We start from the raw sequence: 19,498 nt of genomic DNA, 5'->3' as shown, positions 1-19,498 counted from the left end.
AATGGATGCCGTCATTGAAAGCATTAAGGGAACAGAATACAGCAGCACATGAGGCTCAACAGTCACATCCCTGCACTTATACTGTGCTAACATCATCTCCTGTGTGATGCTTTTTACCCACTCCACAAAGAAAATCACCACTTTTAGCACTGGTGCTGCTGGGCAGCTTCTATAGTGAAGACCATCATACATTAACAGCTTTTTCCACCGAGGCGCCAGTCTGAGTGCCAGCCGGGCCTTGTTTCTGTCATGACACCACTGTGGCCATGGCCTTCATTTCACTCTCAGCGACGGCAGTTTACTCCAGGAAACCCTCACATCCATCTGTGTGAGTGAGATGACTGTGCTTTTATGATCTAAAGGAGTTGGGCCAATTGGAGCCAAGCTCAATTTCAGGGCTAATGCAGTGCAATTAAGTGGAATTGCATCGGAAATATAGTTGTAGTTTTTTTACATGTAGTGCAGTATGATGGAGCTTTAGGCTTAGACCATTAGAAAGAGAGAGAGAGAGAGAGAAGCCTCCACAGTGCATTTCTTCTCCAACGTGACGATGGAGGAGACCCAGCAGGACCTTGCTAATGCTCTCCCTCTCTCTCTCTCTCTCTCTCTCTCTCTCTCTCTCCCTTTCTCAATCTGTCCCTTGATTACTTTTTAATGATTTCTGCTGCCTAAGACAAATGGCTGTGTTAAATGAGCAGAATTAGACAAGGGGAGGCAAGCGCCAGAGCATTTGTTAGAGAGCAGGAGTAATGGATCGGGGATCCATTGTTTACCCTTCTCCACTCGCTGACTTGGCCTGTTATTGAGTTTGTCAAAGTAGAGAGAGTTAGAGGAGACCCACTGTTCAAACCCAGAAGGATCATTCTGAGTACACGAGAGAAAGGAGACATCCTGACAATAGCATATCATTGGTTTTGGGTATTTGAAAAAATCTTTTTTTTTTAAATACATATAATTTTTTATTTTTCTTGACTCTGAATCTCTACCAGCAGTGCTGTTCTGTAGCTGACCATTCAGGGATCAATAAAGTAATATTAGTCCCTTCATTGCATTACCACTCTAGTTACAGTAACAGAAATTGGCAGTGATGTCATTACCGTAGCAATTTTTCTTTTAACTGCGTTATGTAGTGGAAGCGGCATACTGTAGCAGCCCTGGGCCCACACTAAGCTGTGGTAGCAGCTGCAGTCAGAGCTGCACTATGGTGCTGGCCCACCTGCAGGATGTGTGTTTCTCCCTCTGCCCTGCAGGCTGACAGAGAAGGCAAGCATGGACATTGGACAGGAAGGGCTGTTCCCTTGGCAGAGGCTTGGCCTTGGTTAGCACTGCATGCGCATGGGCACAGCAATGGATCATTACCTCCCTCAGTGGAGCTGCTCTGTGTGTGTGTGTGTGTGTGTGTGTGTGTGCGTGTGCGTGTGCGTGTGCGTGTGCGTGTGCGTCTGTGTCTGCGCACGCTTGCTTGTTGTCTTTTGACAGAAAGAGTGAGGGGAAAAAGAGAAACAGAGAAAGACTTATTAATATTAATGTCACCCCATCACATCAGGGGTTCCTCCATTTGTTGCTCATCAATTCTATTCACTGCTGCCCCCTACAGTCTCTTTCTGTCACTTTGGCAGCTCGCCACTTGCCCTGAATGTCAGCTTGCATATCAGAGGCTTGTGGCAAAGAGTGGGGATCTCACACTTGGGGACAACATAAAAAAGATACTTGTTATAGTAATAGAAAAATAGTAGAGGTGCTAATTATTATGGCTGACATGCAGAGCTGGGTCTCTTACAAGTTTTTGTAGCCTGTGATCCAAAAGAAAAATTAATTATCAGGGTTTACGATTCAGGCACGTTACTGTTGTCATGTGGCATCAAAAGGTTTAGACTCTGATATGTGCCTTTATTATATGCCAGGCTACGGTATGCCTTTGTTCACACCTGGCACTTGACAGATGCAGAACTGAAGCTTAAAGCACGCTGAAGTTGAGCTCATGCTGAAGTTGAGCTCACGCTTAACCGGTCACACAAGAAGCACTCTCTTTTCCTCAACGCCTCGCTCAGCGTGCCTTGAACCCGCCCACAACTCCCATTGACTTCATGCCTGGCAGCTTCATGCTTCATGCTTGGAAAATAGGACTGAATCCTGAACAAGGACGCCGAAATGAAACTTGTGGGTTCAGTGTAGGTTGAGCTTAGGTTGAGCGTTGCTTTGGCGTATGGTGTGAACATGCCGTAAGGCAGGCAGCAATAAACCGGAAGTGTTAGCCTGATGTCTCTACTTTTGCTTTTGTTTGTATCTCTCTTCTAACTACCAAATATAGAAAGTGGCCACTGTTGAAATATATAGAAAGTTCAGTTCAATACATAAGTGCCAATGTTGACAGTGAGAGAGTGTGCTGTTGACACAACAAACGTTGGCACAGCAAGAATAGTATAGCACAGGGGTTTTCAAAGTCTGAAACTGTGGGCCTCCCCCCAGACGAAGCTTGGAAAAAGGAGCCTCCCTCGCTCAATTCCTGGATGCCTATGGGATCATGATGTTATTTGATCCCATAGAGACTCAACAGTTGAGCCAAGATAGCCTGATATTGTTGTTTGACATACTTCAGACTACACATACAGTAGAAATCGTCTGTCTGAAGACATTTATTAGTCTATGACTCTAGGAAAGTGGGGGAAACTGTCAAATTCCCCCAAAATACTGAATCTCTGAACTCTATTTAACCAAATCACACAGATTTAGGCTATTCTATGACATCTCATTTTAATAACTAATGTAACAACTAATGTAATATATTTTTTACTTCCATTCACTGAGCCTCCCCTGAAACTGCTTGGAGCCCCCCTGGGGAGGCCCGCCTCCCACTTTGAAAACCTCTGGTATAGCACATTTAAAAAAATATTGTCTCTGTATGTAACCTGGCGCTTTTTGACATGTATTTGGGGTTGAAAAGGTGTTGCGTTCCTGCCCAAGAATCTCAACTTTGTGTCGAGTCTAGATGTAAGCAATAGCTCATTGGTATATGCTCATTATATTTATAAAATGGTTACCAAGTATGGCAACATGAAAGTAATAGATAATTAGTTTAAATAGATTTTATTCTTGAATAATAATGTTCAAAATAAAATACTCCCTGCTTGAACACCCTTCTCAGACGCAGAGTGATACAGAGTTGTTGGCCGTGGTATACGCTCATTATACGGTTTATACCACGGCTGTGAACCAATCAAATCGCTTCATTTGAGGGACCCATTTTAGAATGAGTAGCAATCGGTTGATCATAGGGGCGATCATCCAGCTCCTCGCCCAAACTGCTGCTCCAACACATCCCATTCCTCTAACTGTATCGCTATAGTCGCATCGGTTTGTTTTTACCACGATACAGCAATATGATTTTTTTAAACTGCGAATGGGATTTTAATGGCATGCAGCTACGCGCACATCAATGCAAAGTATATGAAAACTGCTCAAATGTAAGTAGTCATCCATCTATGAGTGATGGATGAATATCCTCCTGTGCTTAAAGCAGGACTAAACCCCAAAACACTTTTTTTCAGCTTTTAACCAATATATATGGCTTTTGGGGTGGTATGTGAAGGATTCTGGTCAACATCTCCACTTTTGAGACCAATCTGTTACAATTTTACAAACTCCTGTCATTTCAGCAGCATAAATGCCCTCTATGGGTTCAAACCTGCTTTTTTTGTGCAAATGAATGGCCGATTTGGTACATCGTTACGTCACGGTGGTATTTGCACGTGCCCTTTCCCACTCATGTGAAAAAAACATGTTTTTCATGTGATTATTACTGTAGTTCACGCCAGGAGAGTTTGGTTGCAACATCTCCATTCACTCCAATGGACCCGTACTAGCGCGAGGCCTTTAAGAGCGCAATGCATCATGGGTAATCGCCTACTGTGGCTAATGTTAGCGGCTAGTTGGTTATGTTGCATGACACTAAAACGCCACTGAATGACCAAATTGATATAACTTTTAACCATTTCGAGTTAAACTGTTTCCATACTGATCACCAGCGTTAGTTTGTTGTTTATAACGTGGCTATATTCATAACGTTCTCTATCTATCTCTGATACACTGAAAATACTGGGAGGCGGGCCATAGCGTCTCTGTCGATGATTTGATTTGACAGTTCTGGGCGTTGGCGTCAGGGATTCCGTTAGCCGGTAATTGCCGGCTTTTAGCCGGTATTTGTTGCCGTGGGCCGGCAAATTAAAAGGTTGCCGGCTCAAGTAGCCAGTTGGAAAGGCCAAATAAATACATTCATTATATAAAATAGCCCAATATTGTGTGACCAGTGATGTTGCCATAAGCTACAACTTAAATATAGACTTAAATATTATATTTTTTCCCCCCGCTGTTAACGAGTGTTGGGGTGATAAAGAGAAAAAAATACAGCAGACGCTCTTTAACTGGCATGCAAATAAGCCTCACTGCACTGCAGCTGTGCAGCATCCCGCAGCCGACAGCGCCCCGGCTTGACACAAGAGACCGAAATGTCAACGCAGACATCCCTCGGCCAGTTCTTTTTATGTAAGGATGGTCCAGAACAAGATCCAACCAGCCATGAGAAGCCACCACAGCGAGGGAAAGTTGGGTTGATAAGAATCGCAAGTTGGCTTTGAGTTTGCACATGTAGCGGAGCGCTGATCATGAAGAAACTACCGCAGGCGTATTGCGAGAATTCTCGCAGTGACAGAGAGGTCCTCTGCAGGTTGTAAAGCTTATTATTATGTCCGTTAATTTAGCCACTAATTTCAACATCATTTCAGCATAAATAACCTAGAACCTCAGTTGATTTGCCATTTAAGGAGGAGTATTTAATGGGCAGCTTTCATTTATTTGTCTAAATGACATTATGGAGCATCATCTCAAAGCTCACAACACGCAACAAGGGATTTCGTTCTCAGATGTAGGCTACAGGTAATGCAAGGCTAATATTCTTACCTTTGCCCTTCAGTTTAAAGTAAAGCAAATATTCTCATGTTGTGAAGTAGGCTATAAGCCCGTTCTGAAAGCGAGTTGGATGCCCGCGTGTCAACCAGCTGCAGTCCCTCGTCATCGTTGTCAATATAGACCGCTTCAGAAAATATATAGGCTATAAAATTTGACTGACTGCACGTCTCATCTCTGGCTTGTTGCAGGTAGGCAACTTCTTAATTTAGATTATCTTTCAAGTTATTTAATTTCACGTTCTTGGATGCAAAGACACATTTAATGTAGGCCCGCCAGTGTCTTTCTTTAGGCTTAGCCTACTTAAACGGGAATATATGACAAATTCAGTTCACAAAGTTTGTGACGAGTTCATTAACTATAATAAAATACATTTGTTGGACGATTGGATAATAGCTTTTGTTTTTTGTGTTTTATTGTTTAATCTTAATGGGTCTGCAAAGCCAAACCGAATTAATTAATTAAATAAGGAGCGGTGTGCAGCTTGCTCCCTTTGCACCCGCAGACCGCAGTGAATAGTTAGATAATTATTTTGAAATAAAAAAATGATTTTAAATTAAGATTTTGTTTGCTAAAAATTATACAATAATATGTTATGTATTTAAGAAATGATTAGGCTACATCTATCTTTTTTCAATAGGCTACATTTTGACTGGGCCGGTAAATATTCTATAAGGCCGGAATTCTGGAATGTCGCCGGCTCCATTGACCGGCCAGAAAAAATCCTAGCGGAATCCCTGGTTGGCGTTGGCCAATCCTGGCGTGTTCCACCCCCAAATCGATTGTGTTCTGGCGCAAAGCGAGTGGCTTCCAGGACGAACAGACTCTCTGATGAGGCACGCGCCATTTACGCTGTTTAGAGCAGCGCAGTAAATACAATATTCCTGGAATGCGAGTTTAACTAAACAGTTACATGTCCTCTGCATTCTACAACAAATAAAGACATTACTATTTGTTTAATTTCGTATGTTACATACTTATTGGCCAAGTTATGTTAGTTTATGGGCTAGGAATTATGGGCTAGGAATTCTGCCAGGGTACAGAAGCGAGTATAGGCGGCCATCTTGCCTGTAGAGTTTTCAAATCAAGTAGAATACCGTTTTGCAAGAAATCTTGGGGGTTTAGTCCCCCTTTAAGCTGGCCTCTGTGTTTGTCTGTGCTTTACCATACACCAGCCACTGTACTGCTCTCATAGTGCTACAGTAGCTACTTTCAGAGTGAGCGCGGCCAGCCTATCTAATGGCCGGTTATCACTATTATTGGAGTTGTTGGAGAGATTGTAAGTGCTAGGAGCTGGCAAAGTGGAACGCAGTGAGTTGTAATCTCATTTAACAGCTCTTGAATTGCTCAAAGGTGTGTGTTTTGGAAAGTTTGCTGTGTGTGTGTGCGTGTGTGAGTGTGTGTGTGTGTGTGTGTGTGTGTGTGTGCGCGTTCGTGCGTGCGTTCACTTACGTGTGCGTGTGGACATGAAGTCGCACCGCTGTTGGCCAGCTATTAGTCACGCAGCAGTAGCTAATCTGTAATGGCTGCTGTCACAGCCTGCCGTTGCTCCTGGTGACGGGTGTGCTGTGTGACAGAACACACACACACACACACACACTCACACACACACACACACACACACACTCACACACACACACACACACACACACACACACACGGTACAGTGACAAGCTCTCCAAGAGCAGTCGTCAGCCCAGCCGTAGGTGACAGACAGACAGACAGACAGACAGGAGAATTTAGAGTCATCCTATTTCATTAGCTTTATTATCACAGAGCAGAGGGGACCTGACACCCTCTTCACCTCAACACCTCTGTCCTACAGACCTCCTGTCATTTTCTGTGTCCAGTTCTTTAATAAAAATACAAGCAACTGTTGTAAGCTGAGTGGAGACGGACAGTAGAAGGAAGTGGGCAGTGGGCATGGCCTGGTGAGTCAAGGGCATTAGCATTCATGGTAGAGCCTGTCTGCTCTAGTGGTGTTATATTCACCTGAAAAGACCTGAAGATGTGCCTTTGTGCTGCGAGATAACAATTTTTTACGTCACACTGTAGAAGACTGCTAAAACTTATGTTGGCAACCTTTATGATCCAGCGACCATCTTTTATTACTAATCCCTCAAAACACCCTAACTGAACTCTTCCGTTACTTCTCTCTCGAAGTAAAAACAACCATCCATGACCTCAATCTTGCTTTCTTTCCTTTGCTGTCTCCGTCTCCAGAGCACGGTGGTAGTGGAGAAGTCCATCCAGGATCTAATGAATCTGATGCAGGACCTCAGTGCCTACTCCAACCAGTTCCTCGAGATGGTCTGTGACAAGCTCAAAGAGTACAAGGACATCTGCAACATGGCCTACAGGTACATTTAAAAAAAGGGGGGGATATGCTGGTTCCACTATCCTTAAATCAGCTGTGTGGGTCACTAAATGAGCAGCTGCAATGCAATTTAAAATTATGATGTGTTTCACCATGTAATTTAAGTTGTTTTTATCACTTGAATAGAAAGTGCATACAGTACAATCATAGTACAAAAAGGTTGATTTAGTCTAACTTAAGCCTTTGACACACTGCGATTTTGGGCTGTCCCAGACGAAAGATGACCAACGTGAAAGAAACGTGGAGATAACTTTGGTCGTGGCTACAAAAATGCTTGTGTTGCGTCGCGCAGTTCAGTCGGGAATATGGCAAATAGGTGAATCTCCCAAAATGTTGGCGTATCCCTTTAACTTAATAGTAAATTAAATAATGTACAATATACAAGACTTAGTAGGTTTGTTTGTCGTACCTGACATGTTTTGACCTTCCTCCAATCTTCCTCTGAGGCGTCACGTTGTTACTGTGACGTGTCTCATACTGCCCCATGTTGTCTCATACCTGTATCCCAGGTATGAGACAACATGTAGGCCCCCTCATCCTAGTTTACAGTCCCGTGGGCACGTTTCTGGATCTCTACTGCCTCCCTGATCCAAGGGTCCTCCCAGGACTGTAAACTGAGATGAGGGAAGACTGAGGAAGACTGCAGGAAGTCAGCAGTCGAAACATGTCAGGTACGACAAAACAAACCTAAGTCTTCTAGAACATTTACTTTGTATACAAGTTTGTGTTGAGTAAGTTTCATGATTCTTGGATGATTGGAACTGGAACCTGATCAAACCCCCTAATGCACAATTTAAAAAACAACTACAACAAAACAGAATCTGTGCTTTGGATATCAAAAATGTGAATGCGCAGAGCCCTTCCAAAGCGCAGAAACACACAGTGAACGGAGCTGACTCTGGCTCTTAGCTAGCTACCATACAAGATAAATAGCAAGCTAACATCAACCCAACAAGATAATACAATTCATAATTCTCCTCCACCATGTTTGTTGCTCTTTTTAGTCCCGCCTCTTCCTCGATTTTGGATTTTGAGGTCGGATGAAAAAATGGACATTGATGAGCAGCGCTCTTCTCCAAAGGTTGAAATGTTTTCTACTTGAGGCTCCCAGGGCTCTGCCCCAAAACGCTAACCGCTGAGAGCGCTGAAACGGCAGCCGCAGTGCTGGGAAAGGAACGGGCCCAGCGTGTCCTGGTGCGTCTTTACCATAAATGAATTGCAGAAAAGCACTGGCAGCTCAAACAACACTTTCTGTGGAAATGGTACATTATGTTACATATTTCTATTTGACATTTTAGTCATTTCGCTTATACAGAGCACAGAGTGAGCAGGGGTTGAGTGTCTCTCTGAAGGACTGGACAAACTAAAGGTGGTTGTGGGCAAAGAACCTGAATCTTTGGGTTAGGCACTCTAACCACGAAGCTTCGCTATCTGTTTTCATTCCATAAAACAGATACCGTAAATTCCGGACTATAAGACGCACCGGTGTATAAGCCGCGGGACCAAAATTGACTATTTTTTTCTTCTATAAGCCGCACCGGTCTATAAGCCGCGGGTGTTTTGATGTTTAATTACCATATGAAAGGGTTCGTGCACAGAGAGGAATGTCGGGAAAGCGATGGCTGTTTGGGGAAGCTCCCATTTATTAACATTTCAACAAAACAAAACAAAAGTCAGGTCACTAATCCCCAGACAAAATCACACAACAATAGGCTATATGTGCAGCAAACCTGTAACCAGAGAAGTCAAGTCACTAATCCTCGTCTTCCTCTTCTTCCTGCGTACTGAAACCACCAAAGTCCTCATCTTCAGTGTCGGAAACGAACAGGTTCAGGGTGGCTTCGTCAACCACTCTCCTCTCTCCTTCATTGTCACTCAAAACCAACGAACTCCTCTTCATCTATAGCTGTGTTTCCATTACAGTTTTTCGCAAAAGAATTGCGATATTTCTACAACTTCGACAATGTACAATTGCGACTTGTAGGCGTTTCCATTGAAGTTGCGTTTGAGTGATTCCCCGTTGCAGCAGCTGCCACAGTGATTACGCACGGGGATCTGCCCCATATCCCGTCCCCTGCATGCTCAAATCCAACCAATGGTCAATGGAAATCCCAACATGAAGTTACAATGCATATAAACGAGCCTGATTATCAATTCAAAAGAAAATGAGTCGCAAAATGTTGCTGGCTGCGTGAATGCAGTCAGCGCGACAGGCAGAGGAAAAAAGGTAGCCTAATAGCCTACAACTGGTCCGATTTAGAGATGGAGGGGGGAAAAGGCTGATTTGGTTCTATAATTGCACCTGAAACGTGTGCAATGTATTAGCCTACTCACAGTCACTGTATTCACTTCAGACAGCACCACCGCACCAGTGTGTGCTTTTCATCCTCTCATCTCGCCGCTGTGCCAAATGCGCGCACACAGGCAGCCTGCTGTCACCATGGACCGATTTCTGCCATTAAACATTATCTAATTTGCCCGGCTACGCTTTTGCACAACACTCGTCTTTCTGCTAGGTAGCGTTGCTTCAAAGTTTTCCACTTGCTGCGGAGGTTTTGACACGGCTATCGAACCTTACTTACCAAACTTATTTTCCGCTCCTTTTCCAAGGGATAATATGGGTCACATGACGTGCAAATGCGAAAAATGTGTTTCCATTACACTTTTGCGATAAACTGCTATATCGACACGTCTGAAAAACCACCTCATGATCATCTACTGCTCGTTCTCATGCTGTCGAGAACGAGCAAAGCTTTTTTTTGGTGAAAGAATCCTCCAGGGCGCTTCTTGTTAACAGTCCGAGTGAGTGGCAGGTCGAACGTCAAAGGCACTTCATCCATATTTATGATCTGCTCCGGTTCGATGGAATATTCCTTGATCTTCCTTTGTGTGAATTCGCCGAAGTTTGTGATTTTCTCCTGGTAGTCGGGGGAGGGAGTTGATGGGCTTGTGGCCGTTTGCTTACCGTAATTACCATATGTAAGTGGTCACGCACAGAGGGGATTGTCGGGAAAGAGATGGCTGTTTGAGGAAGCTCCCATTTACCGTATTACCGTAACATTTCAACAAAACAACATAACACAACACCACCGTTGTTTATTTTTACAGTGCACACAGTGTCCGCGGTGTGGTGAAAAGAGGGCAAGAGAGGAAATTAAAACAGAAGTGGATTTATAGTTAGAAAGAGTGCTAAAAAAGAGAGATTTTTTTTTTTTTTTTTTTTTTTTTTCTGAAAAAATCCATAGATAAGACGCACCGTTATATAAGCCGCAGGGGCCAAAAAACGGGAAAAAAGCCGCGGCTTATAGTCCGGAATTTACGGTACCTGCTTTTCACCTCACAACAGCAAAATGCTGTTTCAGACGTTTTTCCCACCCGCCAAGGACAAGTTCAGGGGGAAATGCTGATGTGTTTATGAGCTTTCTACAACAGAAGAGTTCCTTTTATTGCTATATAAGTATGTTCTTGTTTACTTTTTTCCCTTAAGGATTGATGTGTCCACAAATGGATGATATCTTGTTTTTACACACATGCAAACACACACAAGCACACACATTTGAACACGCATGCACGCACACACGCACGTGCACACACACACACACACACACACACACACACACACACACACACACACACACACACACACACGCACTTTGTGAGAGTGTATTCATCCTCCCCTGGGAGCATGTAACACCTGGCCAGGTGAAGGGAGGGCTGAAGGATATGGAGGGATGCAGGGATGAAGGGGCCAGAAGCAGCAGAGAGGACTGATGGACTGCTGGGTGTCCATCTGGACACTGTCACAGGTCAGCCTCGGTCTCACCGGGGCCTCTGAGCGATAAAGACAAGCCCAACAGAGGCTGCCAAAGAGTGTGAGCGAGCGTGTGTGTGTGTGTAGTGTGTTTGTCTACCTGCGTGTGTATTTACACATAAACTCTCTTCCTCCCTCCCTCTCCCTCCCTCTCCCTCCCTCTCTCTCTCTCCCTGTGTTGGTTTGTGATTGCAAGACCCATGAGAGCTTGTGTCTCAAGTACAAGGTGTTGGTATGATATAAAATGCAGAGCCAAGCAGTTTCTCCACCCCAGACATATGCAAACAAAGCAAAAGCATGTTGGCAGTCTGCCTCAATTCTTCTTCACACCAAATCAGAGCTGCTGTAATTATGTATTATATGTCAGTGCAGATACACACAGGCCATGTGGGAGTCATTGCAGCGTACAATGAACTGACTTAGCAATGCTCCTTATCTTTCTTTCTGCCCATTAGTATGACATTGTTCTTCATCTTTAGGTTCTAACAGTCTGTTGACAGTGACAGCCAAATATATATGATCATTTATATAACATCTTTGTGTGCATTTGTGTGTGTGTGTGCGTGTGTGCGTGCGTGCGCGTGTCTTTGCGTGCGCGCGTGTGTGTCTTCAGGGGAATAGTCCAGTGTGAAGAGAAGCTGACCATCAGTGCTTCCTGGTCGAAAGACGAAGACATCAGCCGTCTGCTCAAGTCGCTCCCGAACTGGGCCAACATGGCCCAACCCAGACAGGCCCGACAGAAGAGAGAGGATGAAGAGGACTTCACCCGGTACACACGCGCACACACACACACACACACACACACACACACACACACACACACACAATGTACACTCCCCTCCCTTCAAGTCATTGCCCCACTCCCTCTAACGAGAGTTGTAGACTAGCAGCACATGCTTCCTCCAATACATGTGCAGTCGCTTCTTTTCATCTGACAACAAGGAGTTTCACCAGCAGGACATAGTGCATGGGAGGATCGTGCTACACCCCCCTGCCACCCCCAGTTCCCCTCCCCATCAAAGAGGTGCCCCGACCGACGAAAGGAGGCACTAGTGCAGCGACCAGGACCCATACCCCTTAATCCGTCTTCCCATGGCCAATTGTGCTTGTATAGATGCCTGACCAAGCTAGAGGTAACACGGGTCTCGAACCTGTGACCTTCGTGTTGGTAGGCAGGGAATCTACCACTGCACTTCCCGGACAACAACCTAGGGCTGTGCAATAAAGTCAATACGGCAATATATCGCAATACTTTTTTCCGCAATACTGTATCGATATTTCAGAAAAATATCGTGATATATCGCCATATCGATTTGTTTGCACAGCCATGTGTTCAGTGACACAATAAGAATACTTTTTATTTCAGTGCGTTCAGTAAGACACTCAACACTCAGTAGTTTTGACTCAATTTGTCCACTAAGTTATCAATATAAAGTGATGGACATATTATTATTACAGTACCTGGGTGGTGCACAGCGTGTTGTATTTTCAGCTCTATTTTTTAATTTTCAGTAAATTATGTAGAGTATTGCAATATATCGCAATATGTATTGTATCGCAATGTATCGTGATACAATCGTATCGCGACCCATGTATCGTGATACGTATCGTATCGTGAGGTCCTTGCCAATACCCAGCCCTACAACAACCTTTCTTTTGTATGGACTATGCTATATCAAATATACCTAAACATATAGTATAGTACTAAAACACCCATATTCAAGCAAGTAGGGTAAACAAGTACACATGCGCACTTTTGAGCAATCACGCAAACAAGCCTTCCTTCCCGTCTTGGCTCTTTTATTCACATATGATTGAGCCGGCCCTTGTTGACTAAGACACAGACATAAAGGAAGTCATGATTGCTCTTTTAAGCACCATCTATCTGAAGGAAGCCAGCAAACGAGGGAGAGAAAAAATAGGAAAATAGAAGGAAGGGAGGGGGGGGGTTGGGTCAGTCTTATCGAAATTGCCTTTGAATGTGCACACTCTTCAGGGAACGCTGGCGCCCATTGGAGCGGAATAGTAAACTAAATAAATAAATTGGTTATGTGGCCAGAGAAAGTCAATCTCTTCTTTGTGCTCTCTCTCCCTCCCTCTCTCTCTCCCTCTCTGAGACACACACAGACACACACACTGAGCGAGTGCAGAGATAGCAGGGGAGAGCGTATAAGACTTTGATTTCAGAGCCGTGGACGTTTTCATCACTCTGAAAGGGGGATTAGCTTCCGTGTGACTGGCAACCCAGCGCTTTGATAAAGCCACATTAATAAGCTGCACATGCTTGTGTGTCTGTGTGTGAGAGAGTGTTTGTTTGTCTGTGCATTTGGCGTTTTGCCCCATCTGATCCTGATCTTGTGGGCTTCCTGGTGACTCAGGTTGCCAGTCCACTGTGCTCTCAGCTCTGTGGGTTTTAGCGTTCCTGCTCTCTGCCCATCTTCTCACACTCCAAGTGAATTATGCTGCCAAAACCAGAGATTCCTGTAAATATAATGAAGCAAGGCTTTTTGATCTTTTTTTCTTTGTGTTCTTCCACTCTGTGTGAATGTGTCCCTGTTCCAATGTGTCACTACCTATCTAACTACTCGTTTTTGCCGGCCCTGCAATGGTCCAGGCCAAGAAGTGTCCCATGGGCTGCTGCTGCTGTTCAACACTCATGCATCCGTGTTTCCACAATGGGGAGTCAGTCAGTCAGTCAGTCTCAGTAACCTCCTGAGATGTTCTTTCGCCGGTTCGTTCCGTGGGCTGCAGAGGCAGCAGTCCGGGTCCGGCTTAACTAGACTTGCCTAGTCTTGTTATTGTTTCTGCCTCTCTCCATCTTTCTAAAGGAACTACATTACATTATGTCATTTTTTTACTCTTCACCATCCCTACCTTCTGTCCTTTCTCTGTCTGTCTGTCTGTCTGTCTGTCTGTCTGTCTGTCTGTCTGTCTGTCCGTCCGTCCGTCCGTCCGTCCGTCCGTGTGTGTGTGTGTGTGTGTGTGTGTGTGTGTGTGCGTGTGTCTCTCTCTCTATGCACGACTCCAGTCCTTACTCCCATACCCCTCCTCTATAAGTGCAACTGGTCTACTTTGTGATGTGTCTTCATCACTGAAGGGCAAGACCTGGAATCAGCTCCACATCAGCAAGCCATTGTGCACAGAAGTGTGGGATTGTTATAACACACGCACACGCACGCACGCACAAGCACACACACACACACACACACACACACACACGCACAAACACACACACACACACACACACACACACACACACGTACACACATTCAGCCAATTCCATCCAGCAATCCATTATGTTTATGCTTTTGAAAATTGAACTCAATGATAGCGTTGATGTAATCCATGCACTGTGTAGACCAGACATTTACAGTCTGACCAGCAAACCCTTGATTGATAATTGACTTCAAATAAGTTATTACTGTGGACAGATGAGGCTCTTCCTCTTCCACAGCCGTGTCTCCAAATCATCAGAAATGTATTTGTTGTAGTAACACTTCTTTGATAGTAGTCATTGTGTATACAGGATATTGGATGTGTCTCCCACCCTACAGAACGTGGCTCACTCACCCCCTCTCTCTCTGTCCTCCAGGGCGGCGTTCGCTAAAGAGTCGGAGGTGCTGACCGGTAACCTAGGAGACAAGCTGATCCCCCAGAACGAGATCCTGCGTGACGTCAGTGACCTAAAGGCTCTGGCCAACCTCCAGGAGAGCATGGAGTGGCTCGCCACTCGCCTCAAGACCTTCTTCTCCAGCCTGCCTCATGCCACTAGTGAGTAGGGGAGGCTTTGTGTCGGCTGTGGGAGGGGTGTGTATGGCTTGTCCTGCCAGAGAATGCGTCTTACGTTAAAATACAGAAAGTTAACTATTTTATCGGGGCATTTAAAACCTCCCATAATCCCAATTCCAAGGGCAATTTTAGATTTTTTTTTTACAGGCAATTTGCCCCGAGCACCCGCTAATTTCGTACCCTGGTTCATATTCATATGACACATGTATGCATTGATTCATTTATCTGTGCTATCCGTGTATATTTTAACACATGCTCTACACGCATACAACACACATGCACACGCTACACAACAGATGGGTTGCTTCCCATAGATTCCACATACTCTGGCATACACATCTGTCCAATCTCCTGTCTGGAGGGGGTAACTACACATGGCGAGCAATACAGGTTCTGATTGTACTTGTCGCCGCATGTCAGTCCGGTAAACGCCAACGAGGCACGGTAGAAATGAACACTGCCAGTTCAGTGGGTGAGGCAGTGAGGGACGCAAAAAAGGAGCGCACGAAGCACGCTCAATTTCTAGTAATAATAAATAAACAAGAAGCTAGCGATTCCGCCCACGGCACCACACGGAGCCAGTGAGTCATGTGTTAGGGTCATATCATATCCACGAGCAGTCATTGGTTATTTTAACTGACAGTCATAAGCTGTCATTTTGGATGAACAAGGGTGTTTGGGCTAATATGATTGGCTGGCCCGGCTAGGCGGCCCTATCCAGCGAGTTGGAAGCGTAGCAGGCTTGGCTGTGTGACAAAAAAGCGGCGCGAGCTCCATGAGAGCTCGACACTTCTCGCGCTCTGTGAACTCTGAAGAGATATTGCTGAGCAAAACTGAGCTGAGTAAAGATAGGGCTCCTTTCTCTGTTAAGCCATGGCTATATTCATTCACTTATTATGTTATGGTACCTGTTTGTGACGGTGTTGAATGACAGACCCTAGACAAAAATGAATGAGCCAAAAATAATGGTGATAGACCAACTAGCACATCACAGCCAGGAACCGTGACACATGACATCCAGTAACTTCCATTTCAACCTTAGAGTGCAATGTTCATGTCCTCTTGGAGATTATTTTCAGGAGACAGTTCCACCAGTCTCTCAGAAGGTGCAACGGACTCCACCCACACCAAGTACTAAACTAACCATTCTCCAGAAGAATAAGCACGTTTACAGTAGGGATGGGCATTTCTAGCAAAAACACTATTCGAAATTCGCTGGCCAAATTCGAATTTAATTCGAAATTCGAAAATAAAAATAAAAATGTAAAAAAAAATAATTTTTTTTTTTTTTTTTTTTTTTTTTTGTGAGTGAAATGTTGCATTGTCTCCCCTGATTCTAAGTCTACGGCTTTATTAATTAATATAAAAAGCTTCTGCTGTGGATTTTTAGCTCAAACAAGCATTGCACCACTGAAGTAAAGAACATGTTACATGACATTGACATTTTCGAAAATAAAAAACAGTTTTGACAATCATGAGTGGTTCATTAAATATTTAGTAGGCTCAGGTCTGAGTGCCAAAGGGGTGCCAAAGTCACCCCCTCTCCCTCTTCATGGGATTTCATCCGCCATTCATTTTTCCATAAACCTTGCTTAAAATGCTTATAAAAATTGTTTTACTTGCTCAAACCAAGCGATTTGACTATACTTAGAATCAGGGGAGACAATGCAACATTTCACACAAAAAAAAAAAAAAATTTTTTTTTTTTTTTTTTTTCGAATTTCGAATTTCAATAATAAAAGTCGACCTTGATAATAACAACGATTATTCGAAAATTCGAAATTCGATGCCCATCCCTAGTTTACAGTATATTAATTTTTTTTCAAGCCTTAATTGCAGCTTTCCTGACAGATTTGGATGCTAAATGGGTATGGAGTTTTCCCTTCCCCAGCTACTTTAGTAGCAGCACTTCCTACCTGTGCTTCATTAAGTTGTTGTTTGAGTGTATTATCACACACTCATTACCGTCTGTCTCCACTGGAGGTGTCAAAGAGCACTTTGCACACACACTCATTATCCTTGGCTCTGCCTCTGCATGTGTGCATAATGTCTACCTCTAAAAAGCCTTTCACACATTCCCCACAATACATATTCATCATTTGTGTGTGTTCATCACTGATCAAAATGAGGTGTGTGTGTGTGTGTGTGTGGCTGGCTGGCTGGCTGGCTGGCTGTCTATCTGTCAACACACTCTAATCATCAGTGATCATTACAGTGGTGTTTTAATACTCATTAGTGCGCTGAGTGAGAATATATTCAATCTCCTAATAAAAATGTTAGCATCATGTAATATCCTTCTTCAACATTATTTCTTTATTAGCTTCATATGAAAGCAGTCAGCAAGTGGTTACTCCCATTAATGGACATCTATTCTTCCATTATGGTCATGTTTATTTTTATAGCTTGCAGTGCCAGTCTTTGCTTTGTTTTTGAGCCTGGCTCTTCAGGAGTTTGAGTTATAACTGTAGGCGGAAAATAAGTTTCTCATTTAATCAACATTATAAATAAGGCTGTGTGTCCTTCACTCCAGTGTTTATGCAAATGTCAGGAAACCTTGTACAGTTTCACAATGAGTGAAGTCACGTCTAATTGTCTGTCTTTCTATTAAGCTAATTTAAGATATAAAAATGCATACCTCCGCCAACCTTTCTACAAAGTTTCGTGGTGTTGCGTGAATCTGTTTGGAAGCTAGGCACCTTTTTGTGATGTACACGCCCATTTTCACACCCCTTTTGGCCAGTGGGCATTGAAAGTTAATCATGTCTATGTTGGGCATCCGGGTAGTGTAGCGGTAGATTCCCTGCCTACCAACACGAGGCTCACAGGGTCGCGCCCCCATGTTACCTCCGGCTTGGTCGGGCGCCCATACAGGCACAATTGGCTGTGTCTGCGGGTGGGAAGCCGGAATGAGGGTATGTGTCCTGGTCGTGTATATACTTTTCCCCAACCAAGTTTAGATGAAACCACGCCCCAAACTCATTTGATTGGTCGCCACAACTGTTTCTTCCTGAATACGTAATCCTAATGTTTTGAAATACAAAAAATGCTTGTTAAAAATGTGTGTGGTTTGACCAGGAATCGAACCCCAGTCATCGGATTGGAAGGCAAGCACCTTACGCATTAAGCCACGAGCCCAAGCACAACCTGAGCTGAACTTTTGTCACCTTAATCTTAACCACATTTTTTTACTTGTCGCACGTTTTCAGGAAGAAGCAGTTGCGGCAACTGATCAAATGAGTTTAGGGCATGGTTTCATCTAAACTTGGTTTGGGAGAAGTATACACCTGGTCGCTTAACTAGCGCCTCCTCTGGTCCGTCGGGGCACCTGTTCATGGCGGAATGGAACTGGTGGGAATAGCGTAATCCTCCCACGTGCTACGTCCTGCCAGTGAAGCTCCTCACTGTCAGGTGAAAAGAAGCGGCTGGCAACTGCACATGTATCGGAGGAAGCATGTATGTGTCTATGGCTCTCCCCAGACCAGGAGAGGGGGTGGGGCAGCAACTGGGGCAGCAGGGGGAATTGGCCAAATACAATTGGGAGGAAAATGGGGGGGGAATCAGAAGAAAATAAATCATGTCTATGTTGGCCCATGACCTGCTTTTCTCCTGTGCAAATCTGTTCATAACTTTTGGAGATATCCTGCTGACAAACAAACAAATAAACAGACAAACAACTCTGTTGGCGGGAGGTAAAATATGCCTCCAAGCTGAACTTGTGTATTTTTATGGGGGCATCATTTATCATTCTTGACATACTGTAATGAGGCTATGCTTTTCTTCAAAGGACTTTCTGTGTCCCTGAGCCCTGTTTCAAACACTTTTGCATTTAGATATTTGGTCACCACTTTCTGCCACTTTCAACACATTGAACCTCACAATAATCACCACATTGATTAAAAAAAATGGCATGTAGAAATGTTGTCACATTTCTTTGCAGAGCCTTCACAACCACCTCTGTAGTTATTGTATTACACTACAGTACCATGGAGAAACCTTTAGCAATGTTCACTGTGGTACCTTGGATTTTTGGCAAAGCTGTGTGAAGTGATGCCCCCTCTGTTGAGCTGTTTGTATCAGTCATTGTCACAACTTTCCAGCTCCAGGCCTCTTGATTGCCCATTGAGCTTTTCCTATTTTGCTGTCCCCTATCGCAGCTTTCCTTTTAGCCATAAAATAATTAAATTAGACTTTTCAGATTTTCTTATTGGGCTTTGACTTTGTCTCTCTCTCTCTTTCAGACTCTTCCCCCTCCATCTCTCTCATGCCAGCTCTCTTCGTCTGTTCATAGATAAGAATTCAATAAGAGTACGGGCGGGGACGTGACATAATTATCATTAATTCTGCCGGGTGGCACTAATGGGAAGGATAGGGCAGTCACTTATCATGGTGGGACAGCCTCCGTATTGTTCATTATTTAGTGTTTGCCAAGCTGATGGTGGACTACGTGTGTGTGTGTGTGTGGGTATGAGTGTGTGTATGTATGAGTGTGTGTATGTATGCGTGTGTGTTTGTGTGTACATAAGCATGCACTGTGTAAGATGGGACTAGGGTATGGCAGG

The 19,498-nt window shown here is 44.1% G+C and overlaps 1 protein-coding gene across 3 annotated transcripts in view; it reads left to right on the top strand.

Annotated features, from left to right (window-relative positions):
- The window catches only part of exoc4 (exocyst complex component 4), a 298,065-nt gene that overhangs the window by 233,515 nt on the left and 45,052 nt on the right, over positions 1-19,498 (top strand). For all 3 annotated transcript variants that reach the window (XR_014553501.1, XM_083654561.1, XM_083654560.1), the window contains 3 exons: positions 7,186-7,322; positions 11,764-11,919; positions 14,743-14,921. Coding sequence is in view for 2 of the 3 variants with exons in the window: in XM_083654561.1 (XP_083510687.1) it covers positions 7,186-7,322; positions 11,764-11,919; positions 14,743-14,921 (472 nt within the window). In the remaining variant the exon portion in view is untranslated. The remainder of the gene's footprint in view (positions 1-7,185; positions 7,323-11,763; positions 11,920-14,742; positions 14,922-19,498) is intronic.

Source organism: Poromitra crassiceps (genome assembly GCF_964638095.1).
Source record: "Poromitra crassiceps genome assembly, chromosome: 2".
Classification (NCBI taxonomy): Eukaryota; Metazoa; Chordata; class Actinopteri; order Beryciformes; family Melamphaidae; genus Poromitra; species Poromitra crassiceps.
The sequence above is the reverse complement of the archived record's forward strand: the minus strand, read 5'-3'. Positions and strand labels throughout refer to the sequence as shown.